General features: G+C 48.2%; 1 protein-coding gene across 2 annotated transcripts; it reads right to left on the bottom strand.

The window, feature by feature from the left end:
• Positions 1–1145: 1145 nt before the first annotated feature.
• Positions 1146–7567, bottom strand: POLR3D (RNA polymerase III subunit D). 2 transcript variants are annotated; one of them, XM_009212667.4, is made up of 9 exons: positions 7435–7567; positions 7039–7208; positions 5395–5438; positions 4659–4810; positions 4390–4514; positions 4017–4185; positions 3359–3621; positions 2100–2252; positions 1146–1931 (listed from the first exon to the last, which is right to left on the bottom strand). In XM_009212667.4, the coding sequence occupies exons 2-9, from the start codon at positions 7201–7203 to the stop codon at positions 1809–1811; spliced, it is 1194 nt and encodes a 397-aa protein (XP_009210931.1). In that variant the 5' UTR covers positions 7204–7208; positions 7435–7567; the 3' UTR covers positions 1146–1808. The 2 variants fall into 2 exon arrangements, with proteins under 2 accessions (XP_009210931.1, XP_017817344.1); XM_017961855.3 differs by having other exon boundaries at positions 7472–7546.
• Positions 7568–19641: the final 12074 nt, after the last annotated feature.

The following is a 19641-nucleotide window of genomic DNA, read 5'->3' as shown; positions in this document are numbered from 1 at the left end:
TGTGCATCAGCTATTTAAAGGAAGAAAGGCTGGAGCCCAGAACTAACCAAAGCTTAGCCTTCAACCAAACAGGGCTTCCCGGCACAGGTTTCCAAGGAACCCTTTCTGCTCCAGTCCTCTACAATGTGAAGTGCCCAGAACAACACTATCCAATGGAGCTGACATGAGCTTCAGCGCCGGAAAGGGCGATGTGGTCACCAAATAGTCAGTCAGCCTCACAGCTGCTGGCTGGGCAGGTTGAGGGCTTTATAGGAAAAGCCCAGCCTTGACAATGAGTTACAGGCTTGAGGAACTTTGAAAAGGAAGGTGAGCCTGAAGGAAGATGTACCCAAAATCTAAGGGGCCACTAGGAATCAGGGATGGGGGTGGAGGGGAAACGGTTCTTCCTGGGCTCCTGTGGTTCATACTGTCCCAGAGGCCATGTGCCACGACACCAGCAAAGGGAAGCTGTGCCATCAGTGTCTAACAGCCACACAGGCCGCCACGAGACTTTTTTCTAACCTGCAAATGTCTCCCCAGCTGAACCAGGGAAAATACCAGCCCTACTGTCAAGACAAGAGGAGAAGCTATTCCTCCAGGGACAACACAGTACGATGACCTGGTAAAGGGAACAGGATCACAGACCCAAAAAAGTAACCCTGAGTAGGTGGCTCTGGCAGTGCTAGGACAGGAGACAGAGGCCGGCCTCTGAAACTCAAAGTTTTTGAAGTGGGCATCATCAGCCAAGTGTCAAAGAGGCCATTATTCACTATATCCCTAACTTCTCTTACCAAGGGTTTAGTTTTGTTGTTAGCAATATATGACTCCAGCTCATACATGAGTAATAACTGCAAAGGAAAGAGTACGGGGAACATGTCTTGGGCCCAACATGTCCCCCAAAGGCTTTTGCAGGGTGCTGGGAGGAAGTCTCTGACTTCTTCCTTTCTGTTACCTGCAGCGATTACAGTAACTCACACAGGAGGCACCTGGCTAACACGAGCCAGGAGAAAAAGGCGTAGAACAGCCTGACACCATAAATTTAGGGCATCAGGCCCAGGGTGAGGACAGGATATAAAACAGGAAGAGGCAAGAGTGGGGACGGGAGAGCTCTAGTCACTGCTTCTGGGAGACTTGAAATCTCTATTTTGTTTGAAAATAGACTCAGGTAGAGAAAAAGGACATGAATATTTATTGAGTGCCTGCTGGTTCTGGCCTTGTGCGTGGCCTTGTGCAGTTTTCATCTATAACAGCCCATGAATCCTCACCCAAACCCTGGGAGGTAGGTATCATCCCCATTTGTGTCGGATGAGGAATAGGAGGCTCAGAAAGGTTAGGTAGTTTGTCCAAGGACCCAGAACCAGGAACTGGCCAGCTTGGACCGAGGGCTTAAGTCTCAGACTCAATCCTTGCTCTCTCTCCTATGCTGCCTCCGGGAGGAAGGAGGGAGCACCAGTAGAAGCTGCAGTCCTCACACTTCCTGCCCCGGCGGCCCAGCAGGCACCAAGAGAAGCCAGCCTCTACCCACAGACCCTCCCCACCTACCTTGGGAGGATGCATCAGTGGATGAGATTAAGACATAAATACAAAAATAAATAGCAGGGCCAAGTCCCCAGCAGCAAGGATGTGCCATCTCCATGCTGCAGGAAGGTTCACTGTGCCATTTACAGCTGCTATGGGAGGAAGCCCTGGGGGACCTGGGACAATGGCTGCCAAAGGCTGGAGTGGGTGGGCTCAGTGGGCCCCTTCTGGGTCTCACAGATTCAAGAACAAAATGTCTGGAGCAGGCAGCAGCCGTGGGCACAGGCACCGTCCTCCTCCATCTGCTCATTTTACCGGTGTTTGTGATCCAAGAGGGATTCAAAATCGGGGGAACATACAAGTTTGTGCTTCACGTGTCCCAGGACTGTCATCTCCCCTGTCCTACTGTCTCCAAGGCCCACGGACACCAGCTCCTGCCAATGGACAGAGACAGTGATGAGAACCACCACCACGTGCCCAGCGTGTAGAGCTGTGAATGGGGACATGATACTCCCAGAAACCCCCTCCCTTATTTAGCACTGGCTCTTCAATCCTCCTCCACTCCTTAAAGGGTCCCTCCCTTGCCCTAAGGAGGCTCTTACCTGCAAGAAGGAGCAGGCTGTTCCCATGGTCACATCCAGAGTCACCTTGCCCAGGAGGAGTTGCACCCTTCCAGACTTGCGGATGAGTAGCTTGCCAACCTGACCCTCTGTCAGGTCAGCCAGGGTACAAGCATTCTCTGCCAGCTTGGCTTCCTGCGCAGAAAACCAGAAGATGGACACTGGGCTAGGAGCTCTTTCCTCCATCTTTCATGAACCCCCTTCTACTCCCCAAGAGAAAGGCACAGCAAACGTCAGAATGAGCTCCCCAAAGAGTGCCCTCTCCTAGGGCTGTCGGCTATGGTTAAAATACAAAACCCATAGCAAACAAATACATAAACGGACAAAATATCAGTAACTGCTGAAGCTGAGTTCTGGTACATGGCAGTTTATGTTCTCATTTTTTTTTGAGACAAGGTCTGACTGTGTCACCCAGATTGGGGTGTGGTGGCGCGATCTTGGCTCACTGCAACCTCTGCCTCCTGGGCTCAAGCCATCCCCCCACCTTAGCCTCCCAAGTAGCAGGGACTACAGGCACACGCCACCATGCCTGGCTAGTTTTTGTATTAGCCATGGTGCCACCATGTTGCCCAGGCCAGTCCCGATCTTCTGGGCTCAAGTGATCCTCCCGTCTTGCCCTTCCAAAGCGCTAGGATTAGAGGCATGAGCCACTGCACCTGGCCATATGTTCTCTCATTTGTTTTTTGTTTTTTTTGGTTTGTTTTTTTTTTTTTTTTGAGACGGAGTCTCGCTCTGTCGCCCAGGCTGGAGTACTGTGGCCGGATCTCAGCTCACTGCAAGCTCCGCCTCCCGGGTTCCCGCCATTCTCCTGCCTCAGCCTCCCGAGTAGCTGGGACTACAGGCGCCCACCACCTCGCCCGGCTAGTTTTTTGCATTTTTTTTTAGTAGAGACGGGGTTTCACCGTGTTAGCCAGGATGGTCTCAATCTCCTGACCTCGTGATCCGCCCGTCTCAGCCTCCCAAAGTGCTGGGATTACAAGCTTCAGCCACCGCGCCCGGCCTGTTCTCTCATTTGTATGTCTTTGAAATATTTCCTTATAAGAAGTGAACACACACCCCTGCAACACACACACACAATTGGGGTTGGAGGTACAAAGACCCATGGCTCTTGCAGGCATCAAGAAAAACCACCCATTATTGTCCCATTTCAGCCAGGGTGGCACGGCTTTGCTTCCCACTACAGGTCACCACTTCCCCTCTTAGTCCCCGACTCTATCCCACAGGCCTCTGCCTGAGCATACCCGGTCTTTCTCCTGCTTGATGAGCATCATCTGTCCATCCTCACCCTGCACCTCTGTCTTGATGGGCTTGATGTCCTGGGTGGGCGGCTGGCCAGGGAGGGTGTCTGGCAGCTGCAGAAACAGCAGTTCCTCCTCCTTGGTGAGGCTCAGCTCCCTGAGCAGCTCTGCCACGGATACATCCTTTGGGAGGCCTGGGGTCTTCCTGGCTGCTTTGGGAGGAGCCTTCATCTTGGCCTCTTCCTCATCTCGTGGCTCCTCTTTCACTGCCCGGGTGATAGAAATGGAATGCTATCACGTGACCACCCTCCATACCAGCTCACTGTTACCAGCCCTTTGCCCCCGTCTGCTCCACTGTCACTCAGCCAGGGAGTGGGAAGGGGGCACTGGTTATAGAGAGGGGCAAGAGACAACATGTTTAAATCTCGCCTGACTTATCTAAAAAGCGACATCTGAGGCTGGACCCACCGCTCCATGCCAACACAGGAACCCTCTGCGAGGGAGAATCGGGCATCTTTGTTCAGCTCATGTATCTTACAGCCAGGATGGGAGGACCTGCTCATGAGCAGCAGTCAGGGACACATGCAAAGGATGCCTGATGCACAGGATTCCTGGGGAGCAGCCATGGAATTGGAGATGAGAAGTTAACTGACAAGAGTACCTTTCACAGCAGGTACGTCCACCTCCATGTCTTCTTCCTTGGGGCCAGTCAGCCAAGGTTTAACATCTGGTTCATCATTTTCTTCCTTAAAAAGCCACCCCGAGTGAGCCAGCGGCAGCTGCACAGGCATATTTCGAGTGTCGTTCCTCAGCCCGGGGTCATCGAGGAACTGCCAAAAAGAGTCTGGGTCATCCAGCCTGCTAGCACATGCACCTGGATCAAAGTCTGCTTTAGTCCCTTTCTAACCAAAGATTCCTGCTGCTCCCCAGGATTCCAGGACATCAGTGAGCTCTTCTGCCCCTCACCTGGCTCCCCAGAAGCCCTGTTCTACAGCCACAAGGAAGCCCCTTCCCCACAGCCTCCTGGTACCCACATCGTCCTTCTCCAGCATGCGCAAGATCTGTTTAGTTTCTTCGTCTGTCTCTCTCTTCTCTTTTTTGATGTTGATGATGTGAGAAGGTCCCATGTCTGATACATCCACTGTCTTATCCCAGTTCCCTGTGGGAAATCACCCAGGTCACTAGGGATCAATAAGGAAGATGCCAACAGCAAGGAAAACTGAACTGGGAGCGGGGAAATTCCACTGCTCTCGCCCTTCTCTTGGGCAGTCTGAACTGAAATTCACTGATTCCTTCCTTGTACCTTTTTTCTTCATCATTTCGGCTGGGCCCTGCTCAAAGATGGAGTGAGACTGGATCACTTCTGGGCGGCCTCGTCCTCGTCCATGCCCCTCTCGCTGTCGGTCTCTGTCCCTTTCACGCTTCTCCTTCTTGACAGTTACTTCTTCCTTGGGCCTGGAAAAAAGAATGGATTAAGGGAAACCACTCACTCATTGTGTCTCCAAAAACTGGCCTTACTCTCCCATACCACTTCACTCCAAGACAGCGGAGAGTTTGAGCCAATAATTACACCATGAGAAGCAGAATCCAATCCTAATTCTAGCACTTTTCTCACTTCCTTGATGAGGCAGGATTTTTTCAGTTTGCTTTACTTTACGTTCTTGTCCAAAAATGTAGATTTTTGTTTGCATTGGGACTGAAAGCAGGAAGGCAGAAATGCAAAGGAACTTCAGGAAAGCGTGATACATCTTTGTTTAAACTATTGGCTCTCAACTCGGGCCATCAAAGAGAATCACTCCATTCTACTGCCAACAAGTTAAATCACAATTTCTAGAGATGGAACCCTAGACACCAGTATTTTTTTTTTTTAAAGCTTGCACATTAGAATCACCTAGGAGCCAGGGTTGAAAATCACTAGTGAAAAGAACTACAGATATAAATTTAAATTTTGGAGCCACAAACCTAGTTATTTCTCCCCAAAGCCCCAAATTCAGAGCAAGTAAATAAGGGGCAAGTATTCAGAAGGACTAGCTACTTACTCTTCCTTGATCTTCCGACTGATGATATTTGGGGTGAAGGTTTTCTGAAAGCAAAATACAGGAGTCACTGATGTGTTAGGTTCTGACCCCAAAGTACAGAGGAAAATAAAAATTCCCAACGGGCATCTTCTACAGACCATGGGCACCATGACTCTCTTTGGCACATTCCACAGTGCTGTCAGTTTTATAGATACACGTGTGCCTGAAAAGGAGGAACATCATGGTGTGGTGGCAGTGGAGTTACGCATAGAAGAAAGGGGCACCAAAAACCATTTTTAACCAGTAGCCTTAGGAAAGAAGATCCTGAAAGAAGGTCCTCTGGGACTTCTAAAAGCAAAGGAATTTCTCTGGTCTCACCTCTTATCTTCAAACTGCTATAGAGACCAGTCAGTATCATGGGGGAACATCTCTAGCAGCAAGGCCTAAGTAGGGAAGGCCACAGATCTGCCAACACTCTCAATCAGTGTTGGCAGTGTTTTTCCATATTTTCCAAGGCAAAGTTAGGTTTTTAAAGACTGCTTTATGTCCGGGCGTGGTGGCTCATGCCTGTAATCCCAGCACTTTGGGAGGCCAAGGCAGGTGGATCATGAGGTCAGGAGTTCAAGATCAGCCTGGCCAAGATGGTGAAACCCCGTCTCTACTAGAAACTACAAAAATTAGCCAGGTGCGGTGGCAGGCCTCTGTAATCCCAGCTACTCGGGAGGCTGAGGGAGGAGAATCGCTTGAACCCCGGGAGGTGGAGGTTGCAGTGAGCTGAGATGGTGCCTCTGTGCTACAGCCTGGGCGACAGAAAGAGACTCTGTTAAAAACAAAACAAACAAACAAACAAAACTGCTTTACTTGGCCGGGAGCGGTGGCTCACGCCTGTAATCCCAGCACTTTGGGAGGCCGAGGTGGGTGGATCACAAGGTCAGGGGTTCAAGAACAGCCTGGCCAACATGGTGAAACCTTGTGTCTACTAAAAATACAAAAATCAGCTGGACATGGTGGCGGGCACCTGTAATCCCAGCTACTCAGGAGGCTGAGGCAGGAGAATCGCTCAAACCCGGGAGGCAGAGGTTGCAGTGAGCCAAGATCATGCCATTACACTCCAGTTTGGGGGACAGGGGCGAGACTTCGTCTCAAAAAAAAACCCCAAAAACCTGCTTTATTCTTCTGTCATCCTGACCCCACCCCTTTCTGGGCTACTCTTGACATCCACAGTCATTATACACATGGGAGAGCCCACAGAGCCTCGAATGCCATGCCTAGGATTCATGATACTCTAGATAACAAGTTTGCACACTGAGACGGTGAATTCTGAACGCTCTAAGACTGTGAAGTTTATGCCTGCCTGGCTTTCATGGGTTTCTTAAAGATGTCCAAACACACAATAAGAGTAAATAAACACTGTTCAAATTGCTTTTGAACGACTTTAACTTATTAGGATTCTCTGTCTTTCAACCACCTCTGGGACTCATTTCAACATTTTGTACTCAGTACCTAGATTTGAAGATAAGACAGGCTCCCTAGAATTTAAAGAGGGGTAGGCTTGAGGCCCAACGACACTCCTGACACATAGTAGGCCCTGCACAAACATCAGTTGAATGCGGGGGCTTGGAATTCAAGGTAGTTGAGTTTCTTTAGAAACGCGCCGTTGGATACCTTCTTGACTCCCCCGAGGGTGAGGTCCCTGGAACGGATGGAGGGAAGGCGGCCGGGAGTGAGGGGAGGCGCCGGCCGCCGCCCGATGAGCCCCCGGGCCCCAGTCAGGAGGGGTCGGGGCCCTCCCGGAGTGCTGGGCTCGCCGGCGGCGTTTCCTTCCGACATGTTGCCTGGGAGAGAAGGGGCGACGAGATTACCAGAGTGGACTGACACGCGGACCCTGGCGGAACCCAACCCCCTTGCTTTCCGGTCCCCCAGTCGGTGCGTCCCTCCAGTGGCCTCTCAGCTCCTCCCCTCCCACGTGGCGAGATTCCCGGGACCACCCAGGTGAGAGCCTTTGGCTCGCGACACGCCCTCTCTCCAGGAACCCCGCCCAGGAACCAGGCAGGGACGCACCCGGGCCGCGGCTCCACACCGCGCGTCACCACTTCACCTGCGACGCGACCCGCTGCCAGCTTTAGGTCTCCGCACCGGGCGGAAGTCTGCGTGGCACCGCCTGGGCGCCGCCATCTTGGCACGGGGCGGATGTGACGTTTCGGGGGCGGGACTGGGCCACAGTATTTATGAGGCGGCTCTTCGCTCCCCTCCGCCTTCTCTTCCCGGTTCTTCCCGGAGTCGGGAAAAGCTGGGTTGAGAGGGCGAAAAAGGATGAGGGAACCGGTCTGGGCTACGCTATGTGGCGGTGCTCGGGGGTCTTGGCCCCCGGGCGGTGGCGTGGAGGTGCCGAGATCAGGGTCGCGGGTCTTGTCGGCCGCCAAGCCGCAATGTGAGGCTTCGCCTCGGCGGAGCCCCTGGGAGCTTGGGGGTAGCTGCTCGGGATGGGACGAGGGGCGCGGCACAGAGAGCGAGACCTGGACTTAGAGTCGGGGAGTCTTGGGCCGTGCCGAGCCCTGTCTGCGGGTTCTCCATGGTGACCTTGGAGTGGTTACTACCTCCGGGCAGCGACCTCGCCCACTCTCGGGGACCCCTTCCCTGTGCTCCTGGTGGATTCCTGGGGTGAGGCTGTGAGGGCAGCGTTGGAACAGCCGCAGTGGACCAACTGGTGCCCAGTCACACCCGCTTGGGATCACGAAGGCGGTGGCCCTCGGGTGCGCTCTTGGTCAAAGCCTGGACAGAATCGGAATACCAAGTTTGCTCTACTGCTGGAGGAATTTAAAGAACTTTTATTGACTCCAGCGTTTGTGATATAAAAAGTGTCGTTTAATGTTATCTCCCATCCCCCAGACGGTATAAAAACATTATTACGGGGAGTTTGAGGAAAGGAAATCGTTTCTACCAGAATGCCACGTAGAGTACTACTATTGAAAATTTTGTAATGTGTCTAGTAGTCTTCACAGAGTTGTATCACAATTTCGTATCCTTTTTCTTTTCTTTTTTTGAGGCGAGGTTTCTGCATACTGCAACCTCTGCCTCCCAGCCTCAAGCCATGCTCCCACCTCGGCCTCCCAAGTAGCTGGGACTCTAAATACATGCCACCACGCCCGGCTAATTTTTTTTTTCTTTTTTCTTTTTTCTTTTTTTTTTTTTTTTTTTTTTTTTTTTTTCTCGGTGTGGTTTTTTTTTTTTTTTTTTCTTTTTTCTTTTTTTTTTTTTGTATTTTTGGTAGAGATGGGATTTCACTGTGTTGCTCACACTGGTCTTGAACTCCTGAGCTCGAGTGATGCCACCCGCCTCGGCCTCCCAATGTGCTGGGGTTACAGGCGTCAGCCACTGCGCCTGGCCTGTATCCTCCTTTTTCAAATAACATTTCTCTGTTACGGCATCAAAGACTGCATAGTTCTCCAGTGGCTGTATCATGATTTAAGTATTTCCCTGATTGTTTCTTTTTTCCCTGTTTTAAATAATGCTGTAGTGAATATCTGGTACATTCGACGTGCTTTTTTTCGATTTTGTTTTCGTTTTTGTTTTCTTTCGGATTATATTCCTGGGATAGATTTCCCATCCTGGGATAACTGGCCAAAAGAAGGTAGGTTTTTTTGTGTGTGTTTTTTTGTTTTGTTTTGTTTTGTTTTAAAGTAAATATTTGGGATGGGCTTGGTGGCTTACGCTTGTAATCCCAGTGCTTTGGGAGGCGGAGGTGGGAGGATCGCTTGAAAGGCTCAGCAGTTCGAGATTGCAGTGAGCTACGATCCAGCCCCCACACTCCAGCCTGGGTGACACAGCAAGACCCTATCTCTAAAAACATTTTTTAAATTAAACTTTTTATTTTGAGAACATGGTAGATTCATGTAGAGTTGTAAGAAACCATGTAGAGAGATCCCAAGTATTGTTTACTCATTTTCCCCCAGTAGTAACATCTTGCCATCAGAATATTGACATTGGTGCAGTCAAGATACAAGAAGTTTCCATCACCACAAGGATTCCTCTAGTTGCCCTTTTATAGCCACACTTCCCTCCCCCCACCTCCTCCCACCACTAATCTGTTTTCCATTTCTGCCATTTTGGTATTTCAAAAGTGTTATATAAATGGAATCGAACAGTATGTGACTTCTTGGGATTGCTTTTTTTCACTCGGCATTGTTCCCCGGAGATCATCCAAGTTGTTGCGTGTATCAATAGTTCGTTCCCTTTTATTGCAAAGTATTCATGGTTTGTTTAACCATTCACCCTCTGAAAGACATCTGGGTGGTTTTCTGTTTGGGGTTATGGATAAAGCTGCTGTGAAAATACATGTACAAGATTTTGTGTGAACATAAGTTTTTATTTCTCTGGGATAATTGCCCATGAGTGCAATCATTGGGTCATATGGTAGTTGTATCTTAGTTTTACAAGAAACTGCCAAGCTGTTTTCCGCAGTGGCTGTACCATTTTGTACATGCACATTTTATGGTTCTTCATTCATATTGCTAAATTGCTTTCAAAAAGGATTGTGCGGCCGGGCCTGGTGGCTCACGCCAGTAATCCCAGCACTTTGGAAGGCCAACGTGGGCAGATGACTTGAGGTCAGGAGTTCCAGACCAGCCTGGCCAATATGGCGAAACCCCGTCTCTACTAAAAATACAAAAATTAGCTGGGTGTGATGGTGCATGCCCATAATTCCAGCTTCTCGGGAGGCTGAGGCACGAGAATCGCTTGAACCGGGGAGGCGGAGGTTGCAATGAGCTGAGATCACGCCATTGCACTCCAACCTGGGCGACAGGGGGACAGTCTGTCTCAAAACACCAAAAACAAACAAAAAAACTCCACAAAAAAAAAAATAAAAAAGATTGTGCTGAAATACATCAACACTAAGAATGTGTGTATATACAATAATCAAACGTATACACATATACACACATTGTGGGCTTTTGATGGAGTCCTGGGTGAGGCTATGTGGGCAGCCTTGGAACAGCCACAATGGGTCAACCGGTGCCTAGTCACACCCATCCTGGGCTCACAGCAGTGGCCCTCATGTGCACTCTTGGTCAAAGCCTGGAAGGAATCTGAATACCAAGTTTGCTCTACTGTTGGAATTTAAAGAACTTTTATTGGCTAGGTGTGGTGGCTCATGCCTGTAATGCCAGCACTTTGGGAGGCCGAGGCGGGTGGATCACCTGAGGTCAGGAGTTCGAGACCAGCCTGGCCAACATGGTGAAACCCTATCTCTACTAAAAGTACAAAAATTAGCCAGGCGTGGTGGTGGGCATCAGTAATCCCAGCTACTTGGGAGGTTGAGGCCGGAGAATCGCTTGAACCCAGGAGAAGGAGATTGCAGTGCGCCAAGATTGCGCCATTGCACTCCAGCCTGGGCGACGAGCAAAACTCCATCTGAAAACAAACAAACAAACAGGCTGGGCGCAGTGGCTCACACCTATAATCCCAGCACTTTGGGAGGCCAAGGTGGGCGGATCACAAGGTCAGGAGTTCGAGACTAGCCTGACCAACATGGTGAAAACCCATCTCTACTAAAAATACAAAAATTAGCTGGGCGTGGTGGCATGCACCTGTAATCCCAGCTACTTGGGAGGCTGAGGCAGAATAGGTTGAATCCGGGAGGCGGATGTTGCAGTGAGCCGAGATCGCGCCACTGCACTCCAGCCTGGGAGACAGAGGAAGACTCCGTTTCAAAAAAAAAAAAGAACTTTTATTGACTTTGAAATTTATTGACTCCGTACACACACACACACACACACACACACACACACACGCACACACAGGTAGTACATAAGAATATATAATTTTAGGGTGTAGTGGCACCCACCTGTAGTGCCAGCTACTTGGGAGGCTGAGGTGAGAGGATCGATTGATCCCAGGAGGTGGAGGCTGCAGTGAGCTCTGATTGTGCTACTGCACTCCAGCCTGGGAGACAGAGGAGACCTTGTCTCAAAAAAACAAACAAAAAAGAGAATATATAATTTTTTGTCCACATCCTTTTGAGTATTGGCTCTTAAAATTTAAAACTTTGTTTGCCAATTTACTAATATATTAATATTTTGTTATGTTGCTTTCTAAACAGACCTTTTTCAACTTCTTTCTGCATGTTGATTTTACAATAATCAAACCGAACCTATACCCTTTTCCTGTTCCCTACAGAGCTACACGCAACAGCCCTTAGTTTCTAATTAGAGCACTGGGTGAAATAGCTTTGATTTCATTCTGTTGGGCTTTGAAGTTCACCAAGTAGTAGCTTTCCTGGTTTATTTTGTATTTTTAAAAGTACACTCATTCATTTTAGAAAATTTGGAAAAATTTAAAAAGCACTGAGAAGAAAAAGCTATCCATTATTATCCCATCAAATGTTTTATATACTTGAAGTCATTTTTCTATGCATTTAGATTTTTTTTTTTTTTTTGAGATAGAGTCTCGCTGTGTTACCCAGGCTGGAGTGCAGTGGCACGATCTCGGCTCACTGCAAGCTCCTCCTCCCGGGTTTACGCCATTCTCCCGCCTCAGCCTCCGAGTAGCTAGGACTACAGGCGTGCACCACCACGCCCGGTTAATTTTTTGTATTTTTAGTAGAGACAGGGTTTCACCATGTTAGCCAGGATGGTCTTGATCTTCTGACCTCGTGATCCACCCGCCTCGGCCTCCCAAAGTGCTGCGATTACAGGCTTGAGCCACCAAGCCCGGCCGCATTTAGATTTTTTTTAATTGGGATATTTTACACAGGGGTCTTTTAACATTTTTATCTATTTATTTATTTTGAGGCCAGGTTATGAGACTGGCTAGTTTTTGTATTTTTGGTAGAGTCGGGGTTTTGCCATGTTACCCAGGCTAGTCTTGAACTCCTGGGCTCAATCCATCTGCCCACCTCTACCTCCCAAAGTGTTGGGATTACAGACGTGAGCCACTGTGCCCAGCTGAGCTTAGTTTGTTGTTAATAACGTTTTATTTTCACAAATATCATAATAAAGACAATAATCTCATTGTAATTTAACAAACTCTTAAGAACAAATACAGTCTTCTAGGTCTAAATGCAGGTTTAAAAGGTATAACAGATTCTGTCAAAAATCTGTTCTTGTGAATTTTTTTTTTTTTTTTGAGACGGAGTCTTGCTCTGTTGCCCAGGCTCTAGTGCAATGGCATGATCTCGACTCACTTGCAACCTCTGCCTCCCAGGTTCAAGCAATTCTCCTGCTTCAGCCTCCCAAGTAGCTGGGATTACAGGTGCGCGCCACTACGCCCGGCTACTTTTTAATAGAGGTGGGGTTTCACAATGTTGACCAGGCTGGTCTCAAACTCCTGACCACAGGTGATCCACCTGCCTCAGCCTCCCAAAGTGCTGGGATTACTGGCATGAGCCACTGCGTCCGGCCTTTTTTTTTTTTTTTCCCCTGAAACATGGTCTTGCCCTGTCGCCCACGCTGGAGTACAGTGGCTACTCACAGCTACAATCATAGCTCACCGTAGCCTGCAGCTCCTGGGCTCAAGGGATCCTCCTGCCTCAGCCTCCTGTGTAGCTGGGACTACAGGTGTGCACCACCATAGCCAACTATTTTTAATTATTTTGTAGAGACAGAATCTCACTATGTTGTGTAAGCTGGTTTCAAACTCATGGGTTCAAGCGAGCTACCCCCTTTGGCATTCCAAAGTGTTGGAACTACAGGCGTGAGCCATGGCGCCTGGCCTCCTGTGAATTCTTCATGGACATTAAAAATGAATAAGAAACTGTTTTGAATATGTATTGGTAGAGTAAAAGGAATGTGAGATCTGAGAACGCTATCCAAGTTCAAGCTATTACATGTTCTGTGTGTAATTTGTCCTTGTTTATTTGCATCATTTTGCAGGCCATTCCTTTGCTGGTTCCTCCTTATCGCCTTGACGCTTACGTGTTGGAGAGCTCTAGAATTCTGTCCTTGGGGCCGGGTGTGGTGGATCGACCTGTAATTCCAGCACTTTGGGAGGCCGAAGTGGGCTGATCACGAGGTCAGGAGATCGAGACTACCCTGGCCAACATAGTGAAACCCCGTCTCTACTAAAATACAAAAAATTAGCTGTGCGTGGTGGTGCGCTCTTATAGTCCCAGCTACTTTGGAGGCTGAGGCAGGGGAACCACTTGAACCCAGGAGGCGGAGGTTGCAGTGAGCCGAGATTGTGCCGTTGCACTCCAGCCTGGGCAACAAGAGAGAGACTCCATCTCAAAAAAAAAAAAAAAAAGAATTCTGTCCTTGGAATTCTTTCCTATTTTCTCTATACTAACTCCCATGACAATGGTCCAGTTTCTCAGCTTCAAGTGTACTGTATGCTGATCACTCCTAAGGGCTCATCTCTAGTCCAGTGCTCCCTGAACCCCTGATGTGTCTCTGCCTATTCCATACCTCCAGCTGGATGTCTGCTTGGGCATCTCAAAACCTATGTCCACATCCAAACTTTTTTTTTTTTTTTTTGAAACAGGGTCTTGCCCTATCGCCCAGGCTGGAGTGCAGTGACATGATTTCCACTTACTGCAAACTCCGCCTCCCTGATTCAAGCAATTCTCCTGCCTCAGCCTCCTAAGTAGCTGGGATTACAGGCACGTGCCACCACAGCCAGCTAATTTTTGTGTTTTTAGTAGAGACGGGGTTTCACCATGTTGGCCAGGCTGGTCTCGAACTCCTGACCTCAAGTGATCCACCTGCCTCGACCTCCCAAAGTGCTGGGATTACTGGTGTGAGCCACTGCACCTGGCCACATCCACACTTTTTTGATCTTTCTCCTCAAACTACTTCTTCAAAGTGGCCCCCATCTCAGTAAACGGTAGCTGCATCCTGCTAGTTGTTCAAATTAAAAATCTTGCAGATTTTTTTTTTTTTTAAATAACACAAGATCTTTCTTATTCTGTCGCCCAGGCTGGAGTGCAGTGGTGTGATCTCGGCTCACTGCAGCCTCAACCTCCCAGGCTCAAGTGATTCTCCCACCTTAGCCTCTCAGGTAGCTGGGACTATAGGCGCACAGCACCATGCCTGGCTAATTTTTAAAATTTTTTGTAGAGTTGGAGTTTCACCATGTTGCCCAGGCTGGTCTTGAGCTCCTGGTTCTCAAGCGATCTGCCCACCTCGGCCTCCCAAAGTGCTGGGATTACAGGCGTGAGCCACTGCGCCCAGCCTTGCGACTTACATATGAGCTACGACTTATATATCAGCTATTATATATCAGTATATATAATACTACGTCTTATATATCAGCTTTTCCAGGTACATCCGGAATCTTCCCACTTCTCACCACCTTGGTCCAGGCCACCATCATTTATTGCTGATTATTATAATTGTCTCCTAACTGGCCTCCTTCCACCTGAATCCTCCAAGTCTAGTCTCCACATAGTGGAACTGACATGTTTCACTTTGGGACATCTCTGCTCTAAACTTCCCAATGGCTTCCCATTTCAGAGTAAAAATCAGAGGTCTTAGAATGGCCTGCGGCACGGCCCTGCATGATCTCTCCCGGCACCTACCATTTCTCCAGTCTCAACTCCTTGCACACTGGCTCCCCCTGCTGTTTCTGGACTGTATCAGGCAACATCCTGCTTCAGGGCCCCTGCACCTGTTACCTGCAATGCCCTTCCTCCACAAAATTCTACATGGCTCCCGTCCATCCTTTAATCAGGTGGTTTTTGTTGTTGTTGTTTATTTTTTTTTCCCAAAGTCACCTTTTCAAAGAGTCCTTCTCTGATGGCCCTATTTAAAATCATAACTCCCAACTTCTGCATGACGTTTCCTATCTCTACGTACCGACTTATTTTTCTCTAGAGCATTTATCACCACTCAACAGACTACAAAGTTTGTTTATTTATTTATTTACTTACCTATTTAATTATCTGTCTTCCCCCACCAGAATGTAAGCCCTATGAGAGCAGGGATTTTTTTTTTTTTTGGTTCTCCTTTCCCTGCCCACAACTGCAGGATCCTCATTGCCTGAAATAGTGCCTTATACATAGGTAAGCACCCAGTGAATTTTTTTAAATGGATGATTGAATTCCAATTTGTGATGAGATCAACTAGAAAATTTGGATGTGCATTAGAAAGAATAAGAGTAGATTGTTTCCAGAAAGCAATTGAATTTTGGCACCATTGATGTCAAAGCCATCTGTGAGTTGTATTATCATGTCTTCTCTATAGATTATTCTGTAAGTGACTCTTAATAGAGTAAATGTGGCAAGTTTTGGGTGCATGGAGGGAAGGCGCTTCATCATGGTGATCGCTTGTATTCAGTATGCCACACTCTTATCCTGGTTTTTTGTTTGTTTGTTTTTTTGTTTGTTTTTTGTTTTTTTTGTTTGTTTGTTTTGGCAGTCTGGCTCTGTCACTCAGGCTGGAGTGCAGTGGCAGGATCTTGGCTCACTGCAACCTCCACCTCCCGGGCTCAAGTGATTCTCCTGCTGCAGTCTCCTGAGTAGCTGTGACTACAGGCGTGCACCACCACACCTGGGTATCTTTTGTATTTTTAGTAGAGACAGGGTTTTGCCATGTTGGCCAGGCTGGTCTTGAACTCCTGACCTCGGAAAATTCGGCTGCCTCAGCCTCCCTAAGTCCTGAGATTACAGGTATGAGCCACTGCGCCTGGCCTTGTCCTGGTACCTTGCCAAGCAGTGCACAGTGGTGTTCCATATTTCCTACATCATGTTCTTCCACTTTGGGTAGAATTTACTGACTATTCCAGTACTGTGGTTCTATATGAGTCCTTCTACTTACGATTCTCTTTCATCATTCTTCTTGATCTTTTTCTCTTGAAGTTTCCTTTATCCCTCCAACATTCTCTCAGTGTCTCTTCTATAGTTTGTCTGAGTTCTTTAATATAATTCATCATGTTCCCATGTCTTAAAGTGATTAAATATTTAAGTTTTCTACAAAATCTGAGATACATATATATATTTTTTGAGACAGGTTCTCACTTTGTCACCCAGACTGGAGTGCAATGTTGTGATCATGCCTCACTGCAGCCTCCAAATCCTGGGCTCAAGCAATCCTGCTGCCTCAGCCTCCAGAGTAGTTAGGACTATAGGCCCATGCCACCATGCCCAGCTAACTTTTGTACTTTTTGTGAAGATAGGGTTTCACCATGTTGCCCAGGCCGGTCTCGAATTCCTGGGTTCAAGTGATCTGCCCACTTCAGACTCCTAAAAAGCTGAGATTACAGGTATGAGCCACCACACCCAGTCATAAAATACTTATTCTTTAGTTTAGTAAATGCTTTTAGAATTAGGTGAATACTCTTCCTTAAAATAGATGACCAGTGAAGGTTGTAGGTTGTCTAAACATAATTTCAAAAAGAAAATGAAATAGGCACTGAGAAATCCATGTAGTTCTTATAAATACTCATGACCCACTCTTGTCATTGTAAACACATGTAAATGACCAAAGCGGTTTCCATGGACTACCTGGATATATGTGCATTCATTGGCTCACTGGATCTCCACAGTGAGCTCAGCCATAGGGAAATACACATAAACATTTTGAATCTATAAAGTGCATAAGCAATATTAAGACTGTAAATATGTTTTACTTATAGTCTCATTCTCTATTACATCAGACTCTGTATTTGCTATGCATCTTTCTACCACGAAGAATCTGGCCTTGGTACTCAGACAGACCTGAATTTGAATACTAACTAGTTTTACTACTTACGGCCTCAGTACTCTTTCCCACCTTCCACCTTTTTAAAATGGAGTTGATCAGCTGGGCATGGTGGCTCACACCTGTAATCCTAGCACTTTGAGAGGCCAAGGCAGGAGGATCACTTGAGGCCAGGAGTTGGAGACCAGCCTGACCAACATAGTAAGAACCTGTCTCTATAAAAAAAAAAAAAAAAAGAGTATGTGATGAACAGAAAAGATATTGGTAAGTGAAAAAAGAAGGTTATAAAACAGCATTCTTTCATTCTATTTTTGTTAATAAATTCTATACATGTATTGGCTGGGTGTGGTGGCTCACATCTGTGTAATCCCAACTACTTTGGAAGGCCAAGGCAGGTGGATTGCTTGCATTTAGGAGTTTGGGACCAGCCTGGGCAACACAGTGAGACCCCATCTCTGAAGGTTTCAAAAATTAGCCAGGTGTGGTGGTGTGCGCCTATAGTCTCAGCTACTCAGGGGGCTGAAGTGGGAGGATTACTTAAGCCAGGGAGGCAGAGGTTGCAGTGAGCTGAGTTTGTGCCACTGTACTCCAATCAGGGTGACAGTACACCAGTTCTTGAAAAAATTAATTGTGCCCGGCCGCATGCTGTGGCTCAAGCCTGTAATCCCAGCACTTAGAGTAGTTTGTACCTGTTTGATTTATTTGGTGTCAGATCAGACCCACCTCTAAATAACACCGGGTGAATCCCCTGCCTACCAAAATACAAAAAACTAGCCGGGCAAGGTGGTGGGCGCCTTTGGTAGTCCCAGCTACTCGGGAGGTTGAGGCAGGAGAATGGCTGAACCTGGAGGAGCTTGCAGTGAGCTGAGATCCGGCCACTGCACTCCAGCCAGCCTAAGGGCAGAGCGAGATCCGTCTCAAAAAAAAAAAATTTATATATAGCCACTGTGTGAATTTAACAGGAAAACAGAGATTTTAATTTCTTAAATTTTAAATGAAATGCTCGTTCTATGAAAGGGATCATAAAGCATTTGTGTAATAAAAAGTTATTAAAAATAAAAATGCAGCAGAAGTGCATCTTGGCGGTTGTTTGGTTTCACAAGGAGTGAGTTATACTTGGCACATTATGCTTTGCTCTTACCACGTGTTTCCTCTTGTGATCTGTAGAGAAGTCCTCTGAGGCGAGAAGTGGCAGAAGTTCCTAAAGGGCTGTGCCTTCACCTGTCGCCGGCACGCAGCTCCACAAAGGGGCGCTGAGATGGTTACTATCATGCTTGGGCCACAGGACTCTGTCACTCAGGCTGGAGTGCAGTGGCGCAATCTCAGCTCACTGCAACCTCCACCTGCCAGGTTCAAGCGATTCTTGTGCCTCAGCCTCCCAAGTAGCTGGGATTACAGGCATCCACCACCGCACCCAGCTAATTTTTATATTTTTAGTAGAGATGGGTTTTCACCATATTGGCTAGGCTGGTCTCAAACTCCTGATCTCAGGTGATCTGCCCGCCTCAGTCTCCTAAAGTGTTGGGATTCTCGTGAGCTACTGCACCCAGCCTGGGACAGAAGTGTAGTCCAGATGTCACGTGCTGGCCATCACCAGGAGGTTACATTTTGCGTCTCTTCTGAGCTCACCAGCTCGGCGTGGGTATGTTAGAGCAGGACGTAGTCATGCTTGGCCAAGGGAGTGCTTAGTCCTGCCTCAGTACCATGCACCACCCCACATTCTGTGGGTGAGGACCTGGCCAGACTCGCTGAGGTTCTCACAGCCGTTTAAGGCAGGGTTGGCTTCTGCTTGTCTTTGCATTCTGTGAACTCTCACTTTCTGCTGCTGTTACCTCCTCTGACTTTTGCACTGAGGCCTGCCGCCTCGACTCCCCCTTGGTGAGTGTATCTTAGGCTCAGCTCACACCTTCTCCTGCTCACCAAGACCTCACCCTGGGCCTGCCTGGTGTCTGCTGCCCCCGTGCCAATCCTCCCCACCCCAGCCGCACTCCTGCTTCCACAGCCTCCTCTGGCCTGCACCCTGCATGTGCCCTGGAGCCGCCCACTGCTCTTTTTCTGAATCAGTATCTGTGCCCTGCGATTTAGTTGTATGCTCCTCATTCTCTAATTGTGTCCTCTAAATGGCCATCTTCTCTCCCCTAGAAGACTGTGGCCTCCTTGCAGGCAGATGCTGTCGATATCATGGGAATGAGAACAGTTTTGACAGGTGACTGGCACTTCTGATGTGCCAGGCCCAGGGCTGGACGATTTACCTAATTATTTCATTCCATGATGACAATAAACCTGTGTGATCCCATTTGACAGATGAAGAGAGGTTGAGTGGCTTGTCGAAGGTCACCTAGTTGGGCAGCGGTAGAGCAGGGATTCTCAGCACATCCATCTGACTATAAGCCTGTGCTTTTCGCTGCTGCGCAACCCTTTGTCCCTGCTTGTTGCTGGACTCACATTTCCTTGGGTGTTCTTCCTGATGGCCTCCACTGAGTCTGCTTCTTGATGGCAGAACAGCCTCCTGCTGCCTTGAAAGACATTACATTCTCTCCCCAAGATGCCCAGGGCCGGCTTCCTTTTTGCTCAGAGAGTGGGGTGGGCTGAGGACACTCAGAGCTTGGTGTGTTCTCCCACCCCCACTTTCTTG

Source organism: Papio anubis, chromosome 8, assembly GCF_008728515.1.
Source record: "Papio anubis isolate 15944 chromosome 8, Panubis1.0, whole genome shotgun sequence".
NCBI classification, from domain to species: domain Eukaryota; kingdom Metazoa; phylum Chordata; class Mammalia; order Primates; family Cercopithecidae; genus Papio; species Papio anubis.
Note: the sequence above shows the minus strand (reverse complement) of the source record. Positions and strands in the feature narration are given on the sequence as shown.

Coding starts and splice junctions, on each gene's coding strand:
- POLR3D (XM_009212667.4), bottom strand. CDS start 7,203: ATGTCGGAAGGAAACGCCGCCGGCGAGCCCAGCACTCCGGGAGGGCCC. Junction 4,186..4,389: donor GCATGCTGGAGAAGGACGAT/GTGGGTACCAGG, acceptor TCTTTTTGGCAG/TTCCTCGATGACCCCGGGCT. Junction 2,253..3,358: donor TCAAGCAGGAGAAAGACCGG/GTATGCTCAGGC, acceptor TTTTCTGCGCAG/GAAGCCAAGCTGGCAGAGAA.